General features: G+C 48.3%; 1 protein-coding gene across 1 annotated transcript; it reads left to right on the forward strand.

Moving 5' to 3' along the window:
• Positions 1 to 7055: 7055 nt before the first annotated feature.
• On the forward strand, positions 7056 to 15966 carry MCAT (malonyl-CoA-acyl carrier protein transacylase). Its single transcript, XM_080938897.1, has 4 exons — positions 7056 to 7506; positions 9930 to 10017; positions 12001 to 12218; positions 14796 to 15966. The coding sequence occupies exons 1-4, from the start codon at positions 7093 to 7095 to the stop codon at positions 15216 to 15218; spliced, it is 1143 nt and encodes a 380-aa protein (XP_080795023.1). The 5' UTR covers positions 7056 to 7092; the 3' UTR covers positions 15219 to 15966.
• Positions 15967 to 16868: the final 902 nt, after the last annotated feature.

Here is a 16868-nt window from a genome sequence, read left to right on the forward strand (position 1 = left end):
TAGCCGCTGACCCCGCCTCGCCCCGCCCCGCCCTATGCCCTGGCCTCCCAGGCACCCTGGCTTCCAAGGCCCGCTCTCAGCTAGGCACCCCTCTTTCTTTTCTCTCCCCATGGTGGGCCTAGACACAGAAGGGAGAGATCTCTGCTCTAGGCATCACAGACAGGCCACTGTTCTGCAGACAACGAATGCCACCGTGGTGGCACGGGCTTGCAGAGGCTGAGGTAGGAGGATGACAGTGAACTGAGCTGTGTTTTATTCCCCCACCCCGACTGTGCCTGGCTGAATTCTACCTATCATCTTATTCCGTATTTTGGGTTTTTTGTTTGTTTGTTTTGTTTTGTTTTGTTTTGTTTTTGTCTTAATGAGGGACTTGGGCTATTGTTCCTTGAGGTGCTTTCTTTGCACACCAAGGCCCCTGAGTTTCAATTTCTCGCACTACCCCCAACACAAAACAGAACAAAAAAACGAAAACAAACAAAACTAACCACTTTTCTGCTGCTTGTGGTAGTAAGGCCCTGGGCACTACGCCTGGCCACACCCGCTTGCTGGCAGCCCTCAACCGCTCTTCCTGTGAGTCATTTAGAGTAGGCTGGCTGGCTAAGGAGCCTCTTTCAACCTTCTGGGCCCTAGGATTATAACTGTGCGCCACTACACCCAGGGTTTTACACAGGTTCTGGAGATGAAACTCCGATCCTGGTGGCTGCAAGGAAAGCACGTGACCCACTAAGGCATTTTCCCAGTCTCAGGCTTCCGTTCTTAACCGGCAGTACAGCAGCGGAAGGGGTCTGGTTGTGACATCTCTCAGCACACCTCTGGAGCCTTGCCAATCCCTGTGGCAATGGCCGAACACACCTTAGCCTTTCATTCTCTCTGCACCCCTCCTGTATCTTCTTGTCTGCCTCCTGGATGGGTTTCCTGTCCTGTTGTGTATTTTCCGAGGCGTGAATGTCCCCTGGGGGAAAAAGATCTCAGGTGAAAATTTAGTCCTCAAGGTGAAGGATCAAGAGGTGACTATTTCCCAAGGACTCACTGTGTGGGCTCAATCCATTCTTGGTTCATTCAGTAATATATGCATCGGTTATCCAGAGCCAGTGCTGGTTCTTGGATGTGGCCCCTCTTGTCAGGTGAAGCCCTGCATCCCTTGGATTGTGCAGAGAGTCTCCACCAGCAAGGAGGCTCTTGTTGGATGCAGCTTCTGACGTTGAACTTTACAACCCCGAGGACTGTAAGTGGAACAGACTTGTACTCTATATAAATGGCCCAGTCTGTCATTCAGTGATAGAAACAGAAAATGAGCCAAAGCATCTTCTGTCTTAGTGGCCCCATTTTGTCTAGGTTGGGCTAGTCCTCTCAGAGCTCTTGCCAGAGTGCCTGGAAGGTGACTTTGTAAATCTGTCCTCCCCCATGGTGGATGCACGACTCTCTAAGAAGTCCCACTGTCCTTCAGAACCGTAAAGATGTGTTGTGGGCTGGAGAGATGGCTCAGCGGTTAAGAACACTGACTGCTCTTCCAGAGGTCCTGAGTTCAAATCCCAGTGACCATGTGATGGTTCACAACCATCTGTAATGAGATCTGATGCCCTCTTTCTGTGTATCTGAAGACAGCTATGGTGTTCTTAATATATAATAAATAAATCTTTAAAAAAAAAGATGTGTTGTGGTCTAGCTGCCTCATGCTGTGTACTATGACATCAGCATCAGTATGTAACTGTATAGGTCACTGGTACACTTGGCTGTTGATGGCATCTTCTTGCTACAGTATGTGGATGTAATCTATCTGGATCTTTCTGTAAAAGTTTAAGTTTGGGCTGCAATGATTTGAAATCTTAAACAAGCACAACCTTCTAAATGAGTTTAAACTTAGTCCACCGAGCCAGCACTCAAAGGACCTGACATTTCTTATTTTTGTTTTATGTGTTTGGGTATCTTGCCACCTTTATGTATGTGTACCATGTCTGTGTCTGGTGCCCACAGAGGCCAGAAGAGGACATTGGAGTCCTGGAGCTGAAGTTAAAAAGAGATGGTTATGAGAACTGAGCCCAGCTCCTCTGGAAGAGCGGCAAGTGCTATTAACCTCTGAGCCATCTCTCCGGCCCCCAGTTTGTTTGTTTGTTTGTTTGTTTGAATCTTTATTTTTGGAGTCTCCTGTAATTCAGGCTGACCTTGAACTCATGATCCTCCATCCTGACCTCTCAAATGCTGGGACTACAGGTATCCACCACTATGCCTGGTTTCAGCAGCCCCTGCCCGACAGTGTGAAAGGACCTCACTTTTTTTTTTTTTTTTTTTTTTTTTTTTCAGTTTCCCGTCTTCCTGTTCTTCACTTCTCTTTCTGGAATGCCTGTTACTCAGAGCCCTGGACTTCCGGTGTTGCTCTCTGTCCTTGCTTAGTTCTTCTGTTTCACTTCTTTAGCCCCCTCCCTGCTCCTCTGGACTTTCAACTGAGGGTTTCAATTCTGCTTTGCCGGTTGCCTTCAATCGTTACCCATTTCTATCGTATAAGCGCACTCTTAACCTTCTGAAGAGGTCAGTGGTATTTTTTTAATTACTTTTTTAAGCTTGTATATGTATATTTTGCCAAACTTGGTTCTCTCTTTCCATCATGTAGGTTCTGGGGGGACCACATTCAGGGTTTCTGGCTTAGTAGCAAACACCCTTACCCACAGAGCCGGCGTACTGGTCCTGAAGTTAATATTTAAGAACAACTGTTCTCTTCTTTCCTCAGTTTCCAAATTCTATATGTTGGCTTTCTTTTCTGCCCATCAGAGGCTTTTCTTAGATGCATGGGAATCCTTGGATGTCTTCCCACAGTTAAGTACAGAAGCTGAGCATCTGGAGACAGGCAGGTGGATCTCCGATTTCAAGGCCAGCCTGGTTTACAAAGCAAGTTTCAAGACAGCCAGGGCTGTTACACAGAGAAACCCTATTCTGAAATAGCCCAACCATCATCATCAATCATCAAAGAAATGAAAAAGATGTGGGTGATAGTTCAGTATTTTAGATTCATTCTTCTAGAATATCAGTGACCTCAGGGTTTTCCTTCTGAAACACTTAGCATTTGCCAAGCCTCTCCAATCCTTTACTTGGAAGATAAGGGTCTGACTTTAGCATTCCAGGAGCTTTCTGAAGCAGGGCACTGGGGTGGGTCTCTAGAGTCAGCATTTCTTGTCAGCCTGTGCCAAATTCATGCCCCACCTTCCCTTGATCTTTTCCAAACTGAAGCTCAGATGATTCCAGGAATAGAGACTTAGTGGCTGGGGAGAAGTAAAGCTCTAGGATCTAATCTTTTTTTAAAGGATATTTTCAAGTAGATTTGCACTTTCTTTCTCCCCTATTTTTAGAAGGAGCTGCTACTGCGTACAGCTAAGCTGTTAAAGGAATGAAGTCTGGCTTTTGTTTTGTTTGTTGTTTTTTGTTTGTTTGTTTGAGTTTCTCTGTGTAGCCCTGGCTATCCTGGAACATGATCTGTAGACCAGGCTGGCCTCAAACTAGAGATCCACCTGCTTCTGGAATCAAAGGTGTGAGCCACCCCTGCTGGTGAGACCTGTTCTTCAGCCTTCTCCAGGTCTGGAGAGACTCTAGGGTCAGCTAGGACAGGCAACACAGTTTATCTTCTTTCTGTGTTCAAAGTAATCAGTTACCAGGGCTTCTATCTTCTTTCTGTCTGTGGTTTGGTTTGGTTTGGGTTTTGGTTTTTTTCAAGCAGGGTTTCTCTGGCTATCCTGACACCAGCCCTCCCTTGGGGAGACAAAATGAGGGGAGTTTGACTGTGCTTATCTCATGTAAATAGTTCATGTAAATAAGCCAGGTGTGGAAGAGTGCACCTGCACTGCTAGCGTTGGAGAGGAAGAGTCAGGGGGATCTCTGGAGCACACTCCGAGCCGGCCCTGCTAGGTGAATCAGTAAGCTCCAGGTTCAGTGACAGACCCTGAAGTGGAGACTGACAATGGAAGACACCCAATATTGACTCCTTTCCTCTGCATACATGTACACATGCATGTGTGCACAGATGCCACTCAAGCATACACATTTGAACACATGTGAAAACAAAACAGTCCTTGGCTGTGTATTTCTGCACCCTAGACTAAGGAACTCTGAACTGTTTTCATCACACCACCAGACGCCCTGGTCACGTTTCACACGGTAAATTGCCTCTAGTGGGAGAAGTCCTTTTCCTTATCGAAAGCAAGACCTCAAGGCTAGAAAACAATGGGTCAGCAACTGAGAGTACATGTTGATCTTGCAGAGAACCTGAGTTCCAATCCTAGCACCCCTATTAGGTGGATCAAAACCACCTATAACTCCAGATCCAGAGGATCCAACACCCTCTTCTGGACTCCCCAAACCCCTGCGCATATACAGATAATTAAAAGTTAAAAAATAGCCATGTGTGGTGGCACACACCTTTGATCACAGCACTCGGAAGGCAGAGGCAGGCAGATCTCTGTGAGAGGCCAGCCTGGTCTACTTAGTGAGTTCCAGGCTGGCTACATAGTGAGGTTCTTTTACCTATCTATCTATCTATCTATCTATCTATCTATCTATCATCAATCTATCTCACACTCACTTACACGCATGTGTGCATGCTCACACACACATACAAAAACAAAAAATAATAAAACAAGACTGAGCAACCTGAAATGCTTATTTGATTTTTTTCAGCCTCAGTGAAATACATTTGGTGATGTGGAGTACTGAGTGGTACATCCCCTCCGATACATCAAATTCCTGTATTGAGCCTTCATCCCCAGGGTGAAGGCATTTAGAGGACACTGGAAGGTCAGCGTGATTAAGTAGAGGTAGAACCTTCATGAATCATATTAATACCCTTAATAGAAAACACCCTCCATCTATCATGTGGGAATATTAATAGGTTTTCTCCACTGTCAAGATGAGCCAATTCAAGACCATTTTTTTATTTCCTGTTCTCTTTTCTTTAAAGATGTATTTATTTTTATTTACATGAATACACTGTCACTGTCCTCAGACATACCAGAAGAGGTTATCAGATCCCATTACAAATGGTCGTGAGCCACCCTATGGTTGCTGGGAATTGAACTCAGGACCTCTGGAAGAGCAAACAGTGCTCTCAACCGCTGAGCCATCTCTCCAGTCCTCAAGACCAATTAAAAATATAAAAGCTGGTTTATTGGGAGCAGCTCTTAGGCAGGTTCACTGGTCTCAAAAAAGGAGAACAGAGAAATTGCCATGTAGGCAGGGAGATGGGGCGGGGAGCAGAAAGAGAAAGAGTCTGAACAAAGAGGGAATGCAGAGACTGAGAGACTTGGGGTGGCTGCAGCACACCTGGCACAGCTGGCTAAGGCCGGTGATGAGGTAAGCAGTTGCTAGGTCCCCGAGAGCAGGCCAGTGAAATTGCACATATTTGAACAGAGGGCTAGGGGTCCTGGGTTTGGAGCCTAACAGATACAGAAGCTAGTCATTTGAAAACCAGGAAACAGACTCTTCCTAGACACTGAATCTGCAAGTGCCAAGCTTGATCTTGGACTTTTCAACCTCAAGAAGTCCAACATATAATTTCTGTAATTTAAGCCCTTAAGTCTATGGCATTGGTATGCCAGCCAGAGCAAACTGAGACATACCTCTGTGGGGGCCCTAAAGACACAGAAATGGCTGAACAGGCTCAGGGACTTTGCAGTCATTCCAAGGCTGTGAGATAAACGTTGCTCTTAGAAGAAACCAAGCCCTGAATGTGCCTGACAAATAAAAACAATGGCGCAGAGTAAAAACTGCAGAATATACTGACTGACAGCCACCTGGCCCTCTAGAAAGCCCTAGATAGGGTCCTGATACATGTCATAATTAGCTCACGCTCAAATCCCAGTTTCCAGAAACAAAACAAGGACGAAAACCCACAGAATTTGCTGGCTGACAGCCACAGGTCTCATGGAAGAGACCCAAATATACATCATCATCAGCCTAAACCCCCTCATTCAATGAATCCAAAGGTCACTGTAACCCATCAATGCGATGTCACCATCCCGTGCTGTTGCTGAAATCTGCCCTCAGAACTGTATAAAAATTGTGTACTTTGAAACCTCGGGGTCATCTCTGTCCCACTTGCAGAATGACCCCAGTATATTGGACTTATCAATTAAACCTCTTGCCATCGGTCTCAGTCTATCTGTGTCTCTGTGGGAGTGGACACCCTGATCGTTGGGCCATGCAGCTCCACCTCCACATAGATCCTCTTATTGGGAAGGCTGTGGTGAGTATTGGGGTGGAGGCAGATTTCCTGCACTCCTTAGGGAGAGAGTGACAGGAAATGAGAACACTTAGAATTCTGGAAATGGGGTGCAGGGCTCAGGTAAGGATCATTGTGACCCAGACTCACAAAATAGCTCTTAGAGAGCGCATAAGCACAACTTCTAGTCCCCATTCTGTGACTAACCATACAATACTCAGCCTTTATAATGTTTATCTCCTTGTTTGTAAACAGGATTTATTTATCTGAGACGGAGTTTCTCAGTGTAGCCGTTTGTTTGTTAAGACAGGATTTCTTTGAGAGACCCTGGAACTGCTCTCTAGACTACAGCTGGCCTCAAACTCAGATCCACTTGCCCCTGCCTTTAAAATGCTGGGATTAAAAATGTGTGCCACTACCACTGGGCTGTAAACTGGGGAACTTAAAAGGCGAATCTGACCTGGTTCAGATTCTGGACCTGGTTCCACGGCACGGAGATTTATTGGCTTCTTATTTATTATGAGTTGGACACCTAGTTGTGTTTTGCAGGCAGCAAGAGTTAGCAGAATCACAAGCAAACAAAACAATCATAGTACTTTCAGGTTCTACTGGACAGTGATGTACAATTTGTACGTAGATGCCTACTGAAGGTTCACTATGGAATGTTCTCTGCGGTTCCTGGCTGGAGACGTTTAAGGAAACTCACAGACCACTCCAGGGCCAACATGCAAATGCAAATAGTTGGAGGGCTGGTAAGGATCAGTTACATAGGAACTTTTTTTTCCCGGTCCCTAGGTGACCCGACAGGAAATATGTGAAGGACCGCCCCACTGCGCAGCCGCAGTGAGTCTCAGCCGCCGCGGTAACGAACGCCCACTCTGCATCTCGGTATGAGCCTCCGGGTAGCCCGGGCCCGGTGGGCCTGGGGTTCCTGGGGCCGCCGCGCTGCCTCGAGCTTCCGGGAGCCGCCACCGGACGCCGTGGACGTGGCGGAGCTGCTGCGGGACTCTAGCGTGGCCGAGGAGGGAGCCCAGGAGGCGGTGGCACGACGGCCTCCCTCACGCTGCTCCGTCCTGCTCTTCCCCGGCCAGGGCAGCCAGGCGGTCGGCATGGGTGGCGGCCTGCTCCGCTTCCCGCGTGTGCGGCAGCTCTACGAGGCCGCGCACCGGGTGCTGGGCTACGATCTGCTGGAGCTGTGCCTGCGGGGGCCTCAGGAGGACCTGGACCGCACAGTGCATTGCCAGCCCGCCGTCTTCGTGGCTTCGCTGGCCGCCGTGGAGAAGCTACACCACCTGCAGCCGGCGGTGAGCCGAGGAGAGAGCGCGCCTTACCTCGCCTGCTGGGTCTCTGGGCTCCTCATGGTTCTTTTTTGGTCCCCGTTCTAGTTCTCGTTGATAATATTCTAGACGCCCTGCACAAAATAAGACTCTCTGCTCCAGGGGAGTTTGCATCTTCGACAACACAGAGAGTTCACACTTAATGCACCGAGTTAACATAGCACATTAAAGATAAATGTGTTGAGCTAAAGAGATGGCTCAGAAATTAAGGGGACCTGGGTTCGGTTCCCCCCCACCATGTAGTAGTTCACAATCATCCATAACTCCAGTTGCATGGGATCCGATGCCATTTTATGGCCTCTACGGATATCAGGTATGTGCGCCATATGCACATATCATATAAACAGGCAAAACTTTCATACACATAAACTACTGGTTTTTGTTTTTCCAGACAAGGTTTCTCTGTGTTACAACCCTGGATATCTTGGAACTCGCTTTGTAGACCAGGCTGGCCTCAAACTCAGAGAGATCCTCTTGCCTTTGCCTCCCAAGTGTTGAAACGAAAGGTGTGTGCCACCATACCTGGCCACACACATAAATCTTTAAAAAAATTTTTTTCTTTTTCTTTTTCTTTTTTTTTTTTTTCTTTCTTTTCTTTTTTTTTTTTTTTTTTTTTTTTTTTTTTTTTTTTTGTTGGAGGGGCTGGAGAGATTGCTCAACTTGCTTTTCCAGAGATTTCTGGTTCGATTCCCAGCGACCACATGGCAGGTCACACCTGTCTATAACTCTAGTTACAGGGGATCTGGCCCCCTCACATAGAAGTTTGTGTAAGTAAAATACAATGCACATAAAAAAATTTTTAAAATTTTTGACGATGTGTGTCAGAGAAATACACAGTAAAGGGCCATGATTTCAGATGAACTTGAGTTGCTGGGATAATTATTAAATACTAAAGATTTATGTATGGGTATTTTGCAGGTTATGTCTGTTCGTGACATGCATGTCTGTTGTCCCATGGGCTAGGAGATACTGGACCCTTTGGTTTTTGAGTTAGAGACAATTTGTTACTGTATTGTGGGTCCTGGGAATCAAACCTGAGTTCTCTGGAAGAATGGCCACTGGTCTTAACTACTGAGCCATCTATCTCTCCAGCCCTTTAAAAATGTTTTTAAAAGATGACTTCTTTAAATGAAAAGTACTAAGAAACTGATGTTAGGGGCTCATCGATGGCTCAGCCATTAAAAGTGTTTGCTGCTTGCTTAGAAGTCAGTTTTAGTCTCCAGGACCCTGGCTGATAAAATGCCTGTAACTTGAACTCCCAAGGAATCCTTTGTGTGTGTGTGTGTGTGTGTGTGTGTGTGTGCGCGCGCGCGTGCGTGCGTGCGCGCGCACACACAAATACAATCTTTAAAGAAGAAAAAAAAAGAGAAGATGCCAGATTTAGAGATGAACACCTTTAATGTCAACACCCAAGAGGCAAAAACAGGCAGATCACTCCGAGTTCCAGGCCAGTCAGGGTCACATAGGGAGACCCTGTCCAAAGACAGAAGATGGCAGGGCAGATATTAGAGCATGTGACTTCACTTGCTGCAGAGATGGGGTAATACCAGGACAATACATGCTAACTGGTGCTGAGACCCTCTGTTTACCTTCACAGCCACCTTCTGAGGTAATTGTTAGGAGTGACAGGAGGCTCGTTATAGGAATGAGCATGGTCCTGTGGTGCATTTACTCAGGGCTTCCCTGGGCCAAGCCTGTGCTGAGATTTTTATAGATACTAGCATTACCCACTTACGTTAGCAGTAATGTGAAATAGGTCTGGGGGACTAAATCTGGTTCTCTGTGACCTGGAAAAATCATATATATATATATATATATATATATATATATATAATGTGCATTGGTGTTTTGTCTGCATTCATGTCTCTGAGGGTGTTGGATCCCCTGGAACAGAAACAGGTGTGAGCTGCCACAAGGATGCTGAGAATTGATTTAGGGACCTCTGGAAGAGCAGCCAGTGCTTTTAACTGCTGAGCCATCTCTCCAGCTCCCCAGAAAATTATATTTTTAATGCATGTACTTTTGTTTGGGAGCATGGGAAGGTGAACTGTACTGTAGCTGTGTTGACACTGAATCCTAAACTCCTTAGCTTCAACCTCCAGTGCCATTTGCAACCATGAGTGGCCATAGGCAGTGTGCATGTAGTTTCTGTACCCTATGTGCTCAAGAAACCACTCTGGGCAGAGGCAAGAGGAACCAGAGCTCTGGCTCATGGTGTGACTAGGATTGACTTTAGCCTGCCTTGCTAAAAGGTCCTCATCAATAAAGTGAGTATCGGGCCAATAGACTTGGCTCATGGTAACACTAACTGCCCTGCTAGATCCAGGGGGCATATCCCAGGACTGAGCTCTTCGGAGGATTTGGCCTCATGTTCTGCTCTGTCTCTACAGGTCATTGAGAACTGTGTTGCTGTGGCTGGCTTCAGCGTGGGAGAGTTTGCAGCCCTTGTGTTTGCTGGAGCCATGGAGTTTTCTGAAGGTACACAAGAAGTGTGGCTTGGCAGGGTGTGTTCTTGCTGGGCTCGGTGTGGACAGGGGACTCTGTGGACAGTGGTGCTGGATCCACGCCAGGGTTGTTGTGAAGGGAGCACAGGGCAACAGGGAAATGAAAGCCCACATGAACAGCACATCATATGCTATGAGAGATGAAGGTTGAGAGTGTACAGAAGTCAGCCCAGGTTCCTGCTTCTGGGAATGTAAACAGGAGAGCCACTGTACAGTTAAACTGTAATATGGAGTGTGCACAGGACATCAGTGCAGTTGGTAGAAAGGGCCTGCTGGGTTGGAAGAAATGAGAGAGGTGTTCTTGAGGACTGGTACTAGGCACTGAACCTATGGCCAAGCATGCTAGGCAAGCACTGAGCCACAGAGCTACGTCTCCAGCCCCAGTGCTGTTTTTAAAGGCATCATGGAAGGGATAGCAGTGTGTCCATGTCCCCTGCAGACACTGCTAGCTTTGTGGTACTGCGTGTGCTAAGTGTTTTTCTGTGATAGTCTCTGCTTTAGCACTCTCATGGGAGATGGTCACACATACCCTCTACCTTTTAGTGTGTTCTCCTACTTCTTGTCACAGTTCTGCACATGTGTGCCCCACAGTTGCCTGGGGCACAGAGCTGTAGGTCCCATACAAACATACCCAAGCCTGCATGAATGGTGTGCATAGAGAAGGGCGTGAGGCTGCCTCCTCTCCAGGTCCTCGGTCTTCTGTCAAGCCCAGAGTAGTGTCAGTGTCTCTCCTTATTCCAGTCAGCCTGTCCTGCCCAAGGAACAGACATTGGAAGAGGACAGGAATGTTGTCATAGCCCTCCCTTGGTGTCTCAGTCCTGGGACTGTACCTGAGCTCATTTTTACTCCTGCCTTGGCAGTGCTGGGTTCTCATGTTCTGCATGTACTATTTTTGCCTGGTTTATGACAATCGGTTTTACACGGTTCAAGTGCTTGTTTGTAGTTTTACAGCTGCCTGAGCATCTGGGGCTCTTGTCTGTTCCTTTTCAGCTTCTTAGTAACAACCCAGGCAGAGTGGATGCTGTAGGTGTGGATTACACCACTGAAGCTGGGCTTCCCTCACTCAGTCTAGTCCTCCCTGTCCCTCCTTGAGCTCTGAAGCAGCCACACTGATGGTTGGGACCAGGAGATCCTTATTTTCAGGATTTTCTTGATCATTGTAGGGTGCTTCTTGAAGCAGGACTCTGGGTCTTTGTCGATCACTGTCAATAGAATAAATATCTCACAGTTGTGACAACTAAAAAGAGTCAACACTGCCCTAGGCAGGAAGCTCCTTGAGTTAAAGATTTATCTATCTTTCATGTGTGTGCACCTGTATGAGTTTATGTGCACTGTGTGTGCAGTGCCTAGGGCACTTGATTCCCTGGAGTTTCAGGCATTTGTGAGCTATCTCAGTGTAGGTGATGGGAACAGAAGCCTAGTCCTCTACAGGAACAGAAGCGCTCTTAGATGCTGAGCCAGTTTTGCTGCCTCTGCCTCCTGAGTGCTGGGACTAAAGGTGCACACCACTACTGCCCAGCCTGCTTGTCACAGTTTTTCCTCCCCTCCATCCCTCCCTTCCTTTCTCTTCCTGTTTTCTCTGTGGTTGTATGTACATGTGTGTGTGCTATGTATATGCACTAACAGATGCTAGAGAAGAACAGTGTCTCACCAGTCATTCAGCGGAGACAGGGTGTCTCCCTGAACCTGGAGCTAGACCGGCCCACCTCCCACTTTGCTCGGTTATAGGCTTACATAGCCATACTTGACTTTTTATGTGGGTGCTAGGGATTTAAACTCAGGCCTGTCCTGTGTAGTAAGTGCTCTTCTGTACTGGATGTGGCCACTCAGCACACACATAAAGATAATTAAAACTGGCCCTGGGGCTGGCAGTCAGCACCACTGTCCCTGTTTCCCTGAATGATGGCTCACCTTCTACTTCACAGTTAGACTTTCAAATGCACTTCTATCTGGATAGGTCTGTATGCAGTGAAGGTCCGAGCTGAAGCTATGCAAGAGGCATCTGAAGCTGTTCCCAGTGGGATGCTGTCTGTCCTCGGCCAGCGTCAGTCCGACTTCTCCTTTGCCTGCTTTGAAGCCCAGGAGCACTGCAAGTCTTTGGGTATAGAGAACCCGGTGTGCCAGGTGTCTAACTACCTCTTTCCTGACTGCAGGGTCATTTCAGGACACCTTGAGGTTAGTATTGATGGCAGCCACCCTCACAGACTCCAGTCCATTGTTCAGCAGGGTGTCCCTGTGGAGAGTGGGTACCTTGCTGAGCATCATTTGGAGAAAATGTCTGAGGGCGGAGGGCATGTGTGGCAGAGTGAGGACTGCAGAGGAAGCAGAAGCCAGGATATTGCTAGGATATTTCTGAACTAGCCGTCTGGCTCATGGGCCATGTCTAGGCCTGTCTATGCTGTGCTCTGGCTTCTTAAGAGCCTGCAGTCTGGCTACTTGCTTGGAGAAGAGCTGTCTTCTGTGGCTTTGCCTGGTTTCTTGAGTGTCTGATTTTACATTCAAGTGCTTGCTGCTCTTCTTCAGGTGTCACTTACCAAGACATTCTGTGTACTAGCACTAGGGACACAGCCTCATTAGCATTCCTGTTGTGAGAAGAGCAGCAGTGTGACAAGGTCACACTCCAGGCCAGAAACTCAGTGCTGGGCAGGACAGGCAAAGGGCCTGAGTAGAGGGGCAGGAGCCCCGTGGAGTAGGAGCTGGGGACTTAGTGTTATCTGAGGTGCCAAGAAAGTGGCCAGAGCCATGTAAGGACCAGATAGTATGTCTAGCTCCTGCACTGCCTGTCCACTGTCTAGAAGGCATCTTTATATCATCATACACTTGGAAGCTGAGGTGGAGAAACAAGAGCCAGAAATTGGAGAGTCTTTCTATGTAGCCAGTGCTGATTCTGAGCTCACAATCAAATGCCTCAAACAGTTGCCACTGAAGCCATGTCAACCTAGCACATGGGAGTGAAGGCAAAAGAATGTGGCATTCAGGGCCAGCTTTGGCTAAATAGAGAGTTCAAGGCCAGCCTTACTACCTATGACCTGTCTCAAAAACAGAAACATAGAATCAGCACTTTTAATCCTAGTACTTGGGAAGCAGAGGCAGGAGGATCTCTTTGAGTTCAAGGCTAGTTTAATATACATAGTGAGTTCCAGGCTGGCTAGGACTGTCCATCTCAAATACACACACACACACAAACAAACACATAGTTCTTTGCAACTAAACCCATGTTCTCTTGTGGGAACAAACCCTCGCTTTGTCCCCACTGTTTGGGTCCCCTTTGCTGGATCTTCAAATACCACCTCTGAACCTGTGAGCCCCACAGCTACTTGTTGACTAATTTGACATGATAGACAGTCACTGTGCTCACCGCCATGAGCAGCTAAGAAGTAGCACAAGAGGCTGCAGGCAGGCAGAACTCTGCTCTACCACATCCAGTGTGTTTACTCCTCTGGGGAGGCCTTGGCTACAAGTCAAGTGCTCTGTGGTACCCTTGGCAGTGCTACCCCAAAAGCTCAGGTGAAGGCTGGGGTTCCATGAACAGGGAGGGAGTGCATTTCCATCAGCTGATCCAGGGAAAGCTTCCTTGGCCTTTGGCAGTATTTAGAACTGGGGCCTTGGTAGAGGATCCTTCTAGATCTAGAGATTGTGCCCTGTCTTCGGCCATGGCTCTGCAGTTGGTTAGTCCAGAACCCTGCCTAAGAAGCACTTGGGGAACTATGTGCCTCAGGAAGTGTCACTGAGCAGCTTTATGCATTGATGCCTGCATGAGGTCAAATTCAGGCATAGTGGGAAGGGTGGTGTTATGGTGTCAGAGAGCCTCCCAGTTCCTGAGATGTGTCCTCAGTGGGTGTCAAACACTGGGGTTGAAAAGGACCGGAAACAGTAACAATCCTGCCAGCTCTGTGGCATAGAGCGCACTTACCCTGCCAGCTCCGTGGCTGACTACTGGGGTGGACTGGAAGGTGGGACAAAAGACGGGAAGGAGATTTGGGCTTCACTGTCAGAAGTCCCACTCCTATGCCCAGTGAGCAGTGTACATGCATCAGAGGGTGAGATACAGAGATGGACAGACAGCCCAAAGCAGCGCCTTCCTACACTGAGGATAGATGGCTACAGTGTAATTACAGTGATATGGAGTGAGATCCACCAGTCAGTTCTGGGTCAAGACATACTACATTCCTATCTAACAGCCACTGTCACTTCTCAGTTGGGGCAGGTAAACATCAGCTCCCTATAAAGACAGCTAGGGACTGGAGATGACGTGCAGTGGTTAGGGGCTTGTTTTTGCAGAGGACCCATGTTCAGTTTTCAGAACCCATATGGTGACTTAGAACCACCCATAACTCCAGTTCAGGGGATCCAATGTCCTTGACTGTTGTCCTCAGGCACTGGATATGCATGTGGCATACATGCAGGCAAAACACTCATGCACATAAAACAAAGACAGACTGTGGGGACATGGATTGTACAGCCAAGTTAACTAGGAGTGAAAAAGGGAACTAAGAGCTTTGTGGGCCACATGGTGCTGCACACCTTGTAATCCCAACACTCAGGAAGCTGAGGCAGGAGGATTATAAATACAAAGCTATTCTGGGCTCTTGTCTCAAAAGCCAAGGGTTGTGGATTGAACTCAGTGGTAGAAGAGTCTTGCTTGTATGCACAGAGCTCCACCCTAGCAACACACACACACCTCTATGCATCCATAAGGATGCCAGCTGGAACCTTGGCTTCTGTAAGACTCCTTTTCTTTTTTCCCTCCAGGCCCTTCAGTTTCTCCGGAAGAATTCTGCTAAGTATCACTTCAGGCGCACCAAGATGCTGCCTGTCAGTGGAGGCTTCCATACCTGCCTCATGGAGCCAGCTGTGGAGCCCCTGATGAAAATTCTAGACTCGATTGACATCAAGAAGCCACTGGTTTCTGTCCATTCCAATGTCAGTGGGAATAAATACACACACCCACAACACATCCGAAAGCTGCTAGGGCAGCAGGTGGTGTCACCAGTGAAGTGGGAACAGACAATGCACTCGATCTATGAGCGGAAGAAGGGCATGGAGTTCCCCAGCACCTATGAGGTGGGCCCTGGGCAGCAGCTGGGAAGTATCCTAAAGTGCTGCAACAGGCAGGCCTGGAAGTCCTACAACCATGTGGATGTGATGCACACCATTGTGGACCCTGACCTCTAAGGACCTTGAGTGGAATGGCCCCTGGGTTAGTCTCTGTGCCTGCCTCGTTTCCTCAGACTTGAGAACAGTGGACACTGCAGTCTCAGCTGTGGCTAAGGCTCCCTCAGAGCATAGCCTTTGTGTGCCAATGTGTGACAGCCTATCCTCCAGCTGACAGGATATCTGGCTGCTGGGGAAAGAGAGCCTGTGCAGACTACCCGTCCAGCCAGAATGCTGCTCGGCTTCTGTACCCAACCATGTTCCTCAGTGAATCCAGAAGGGCTAGCCTGGTGCACTCTTAGACTTATCCTGTGGGTGTTGTGGACACACTGCTTGGCTTCAAGCCAGGCCTGGTGTCAGAGGAACTTCTCAGCCACATGTGTGACATGCTGCCCACCCAGGGCCAAAACCTTAGCTCCTTTGGCCTTGAATCTGTCTGGTGGCCTTGACAACCAGTTTTTTCCTCTCTTGACAGGTAGGAGATTGAGTCCCATATGCCATACATATCCAAGAAGCACATAGTAAGTGCCTGTGTATGCCCCAGAGTGGGTGGTCCTTTGTGGAAGAAACTAGAAAGGTGTAAGGTGTGGGGTGTGTCTAGGCAGGTGTGACCCTGACCTTGCTAGGCCAGCCCCAGTTCATCTACAGAGACACCACCACCAAGTCATCCATGGGAGTGTGTCTCATGCTGTGTTTATGACTTCCCTCAGAGCACAGTCTGCTCCACAGCAGCAGTGGAATGAAGCCCCGGGGAAGACACATAATAAAACATGAGCCATTCTGAGCTGCCCAGCTGGCTTTCTTTCAGCGATGAGGAGTCTTGAGAATGAGGCCCATGAACTTGTTTTCTTGTTGGGGAAGCCTGTGCCTAATCTGGATAGACTTCTCAGCAGGGCTGCCAGCTTCTGAACAGGACTTGTCCTACTGCCCAAGTGTCCCATTCTTGTATAACTATCCTTGGTCCTGCAGTGGTAAGGGCAGGCCTTGTGACCTCCAGATGCCTAGTGGATTACAACACTCATGCCAATAGTTGGCACGGCCGAGTCTGCACACACCTGCCATAGCTGAAGCTGGAGAATGGCTTTAGCTCTTGAATTCGGCATAGCACACAATGCAGCCTGCCTGTAAATGAGGTGTATTCTGGAAAGTGCTCAGTGTTTGCTTGCAGGGGACTGGGTCCTGGGTCTAGAGCACCTCGGCCTGTGTCTGCAGGGGCAGATGCTGCCCTCTCAAAATCTTGGGCTTCCTCTCCTGAACCTAGCACAAGGTCATCTGTCCCTTCCAGTGTGGTCACATGACAGGACCATGACACTCCCGCAGCCTTGTCACCTGATGGAATCTTACTGCCACAAAACCTCCATCTTGGTGGGCCCATGTCAGCCACCTGACAAGTCAGGCCCCTGGGCCTACTGCAGGAAGACAGGTATGCACTGCTGTGACAGACATGACAAGTCCCCATCCCCACTCCTGAGCACTGTTAACAGGCTGGTCTCACTGAAGACTGCAAACCTGGTAAAACAGCTATGGGTGGTGACCGGGCCTTGGGCTCTGCTGTTTCGTTCTGTGCCCTGAAAGAGTAGGACCCAAAGAGAGAACAACTTGATGGAGGCCCTGTGGAACCCAGGGCAGCTGTGTAAGGATGCCAGTTCAGGTACCCAAGGAACTGAGGGA

This window comes from Micromys minutus (genome assembly GCF_963924665.1).
Source record: "Micromys minutus genome assembly, chromosome: 27".
In the NCBI taxonomy this organism is placed as follows: Eukaryota; Metazoa; Chordata; class Mammalia; order Rodentia; family Muridae; genus Micromys; species Micromys minutus.

What these genes read in the sequence shown, in the direction of transcription:
- MCAT (XM_080938897.1), top strand. Translation starts at nt 7,093, where the DNA reads ATGAGCCTCCGGGTAGCCCGGGCCCGGTGGGCCTGGGGTTCCTGGGGC. An exon ending in TACACCACCTGCAGCCGGCG is followed by an intron (nt 7,507 to 9,929) that starts GTGAGCCGAGGA and finishes CTGTCTCTACAG; the next exon opens with GTCATTGAGAACTGTGTTGC. An exon ending in AGCCATGGAGTTTTCTGAAG is followed by an intron (nt 10,018 to 12,000) that starts GTACACAAGAAG and finishes CTATCTGGATAG; the next exon opens with GTCTGTATGCAGTGAAGGTC.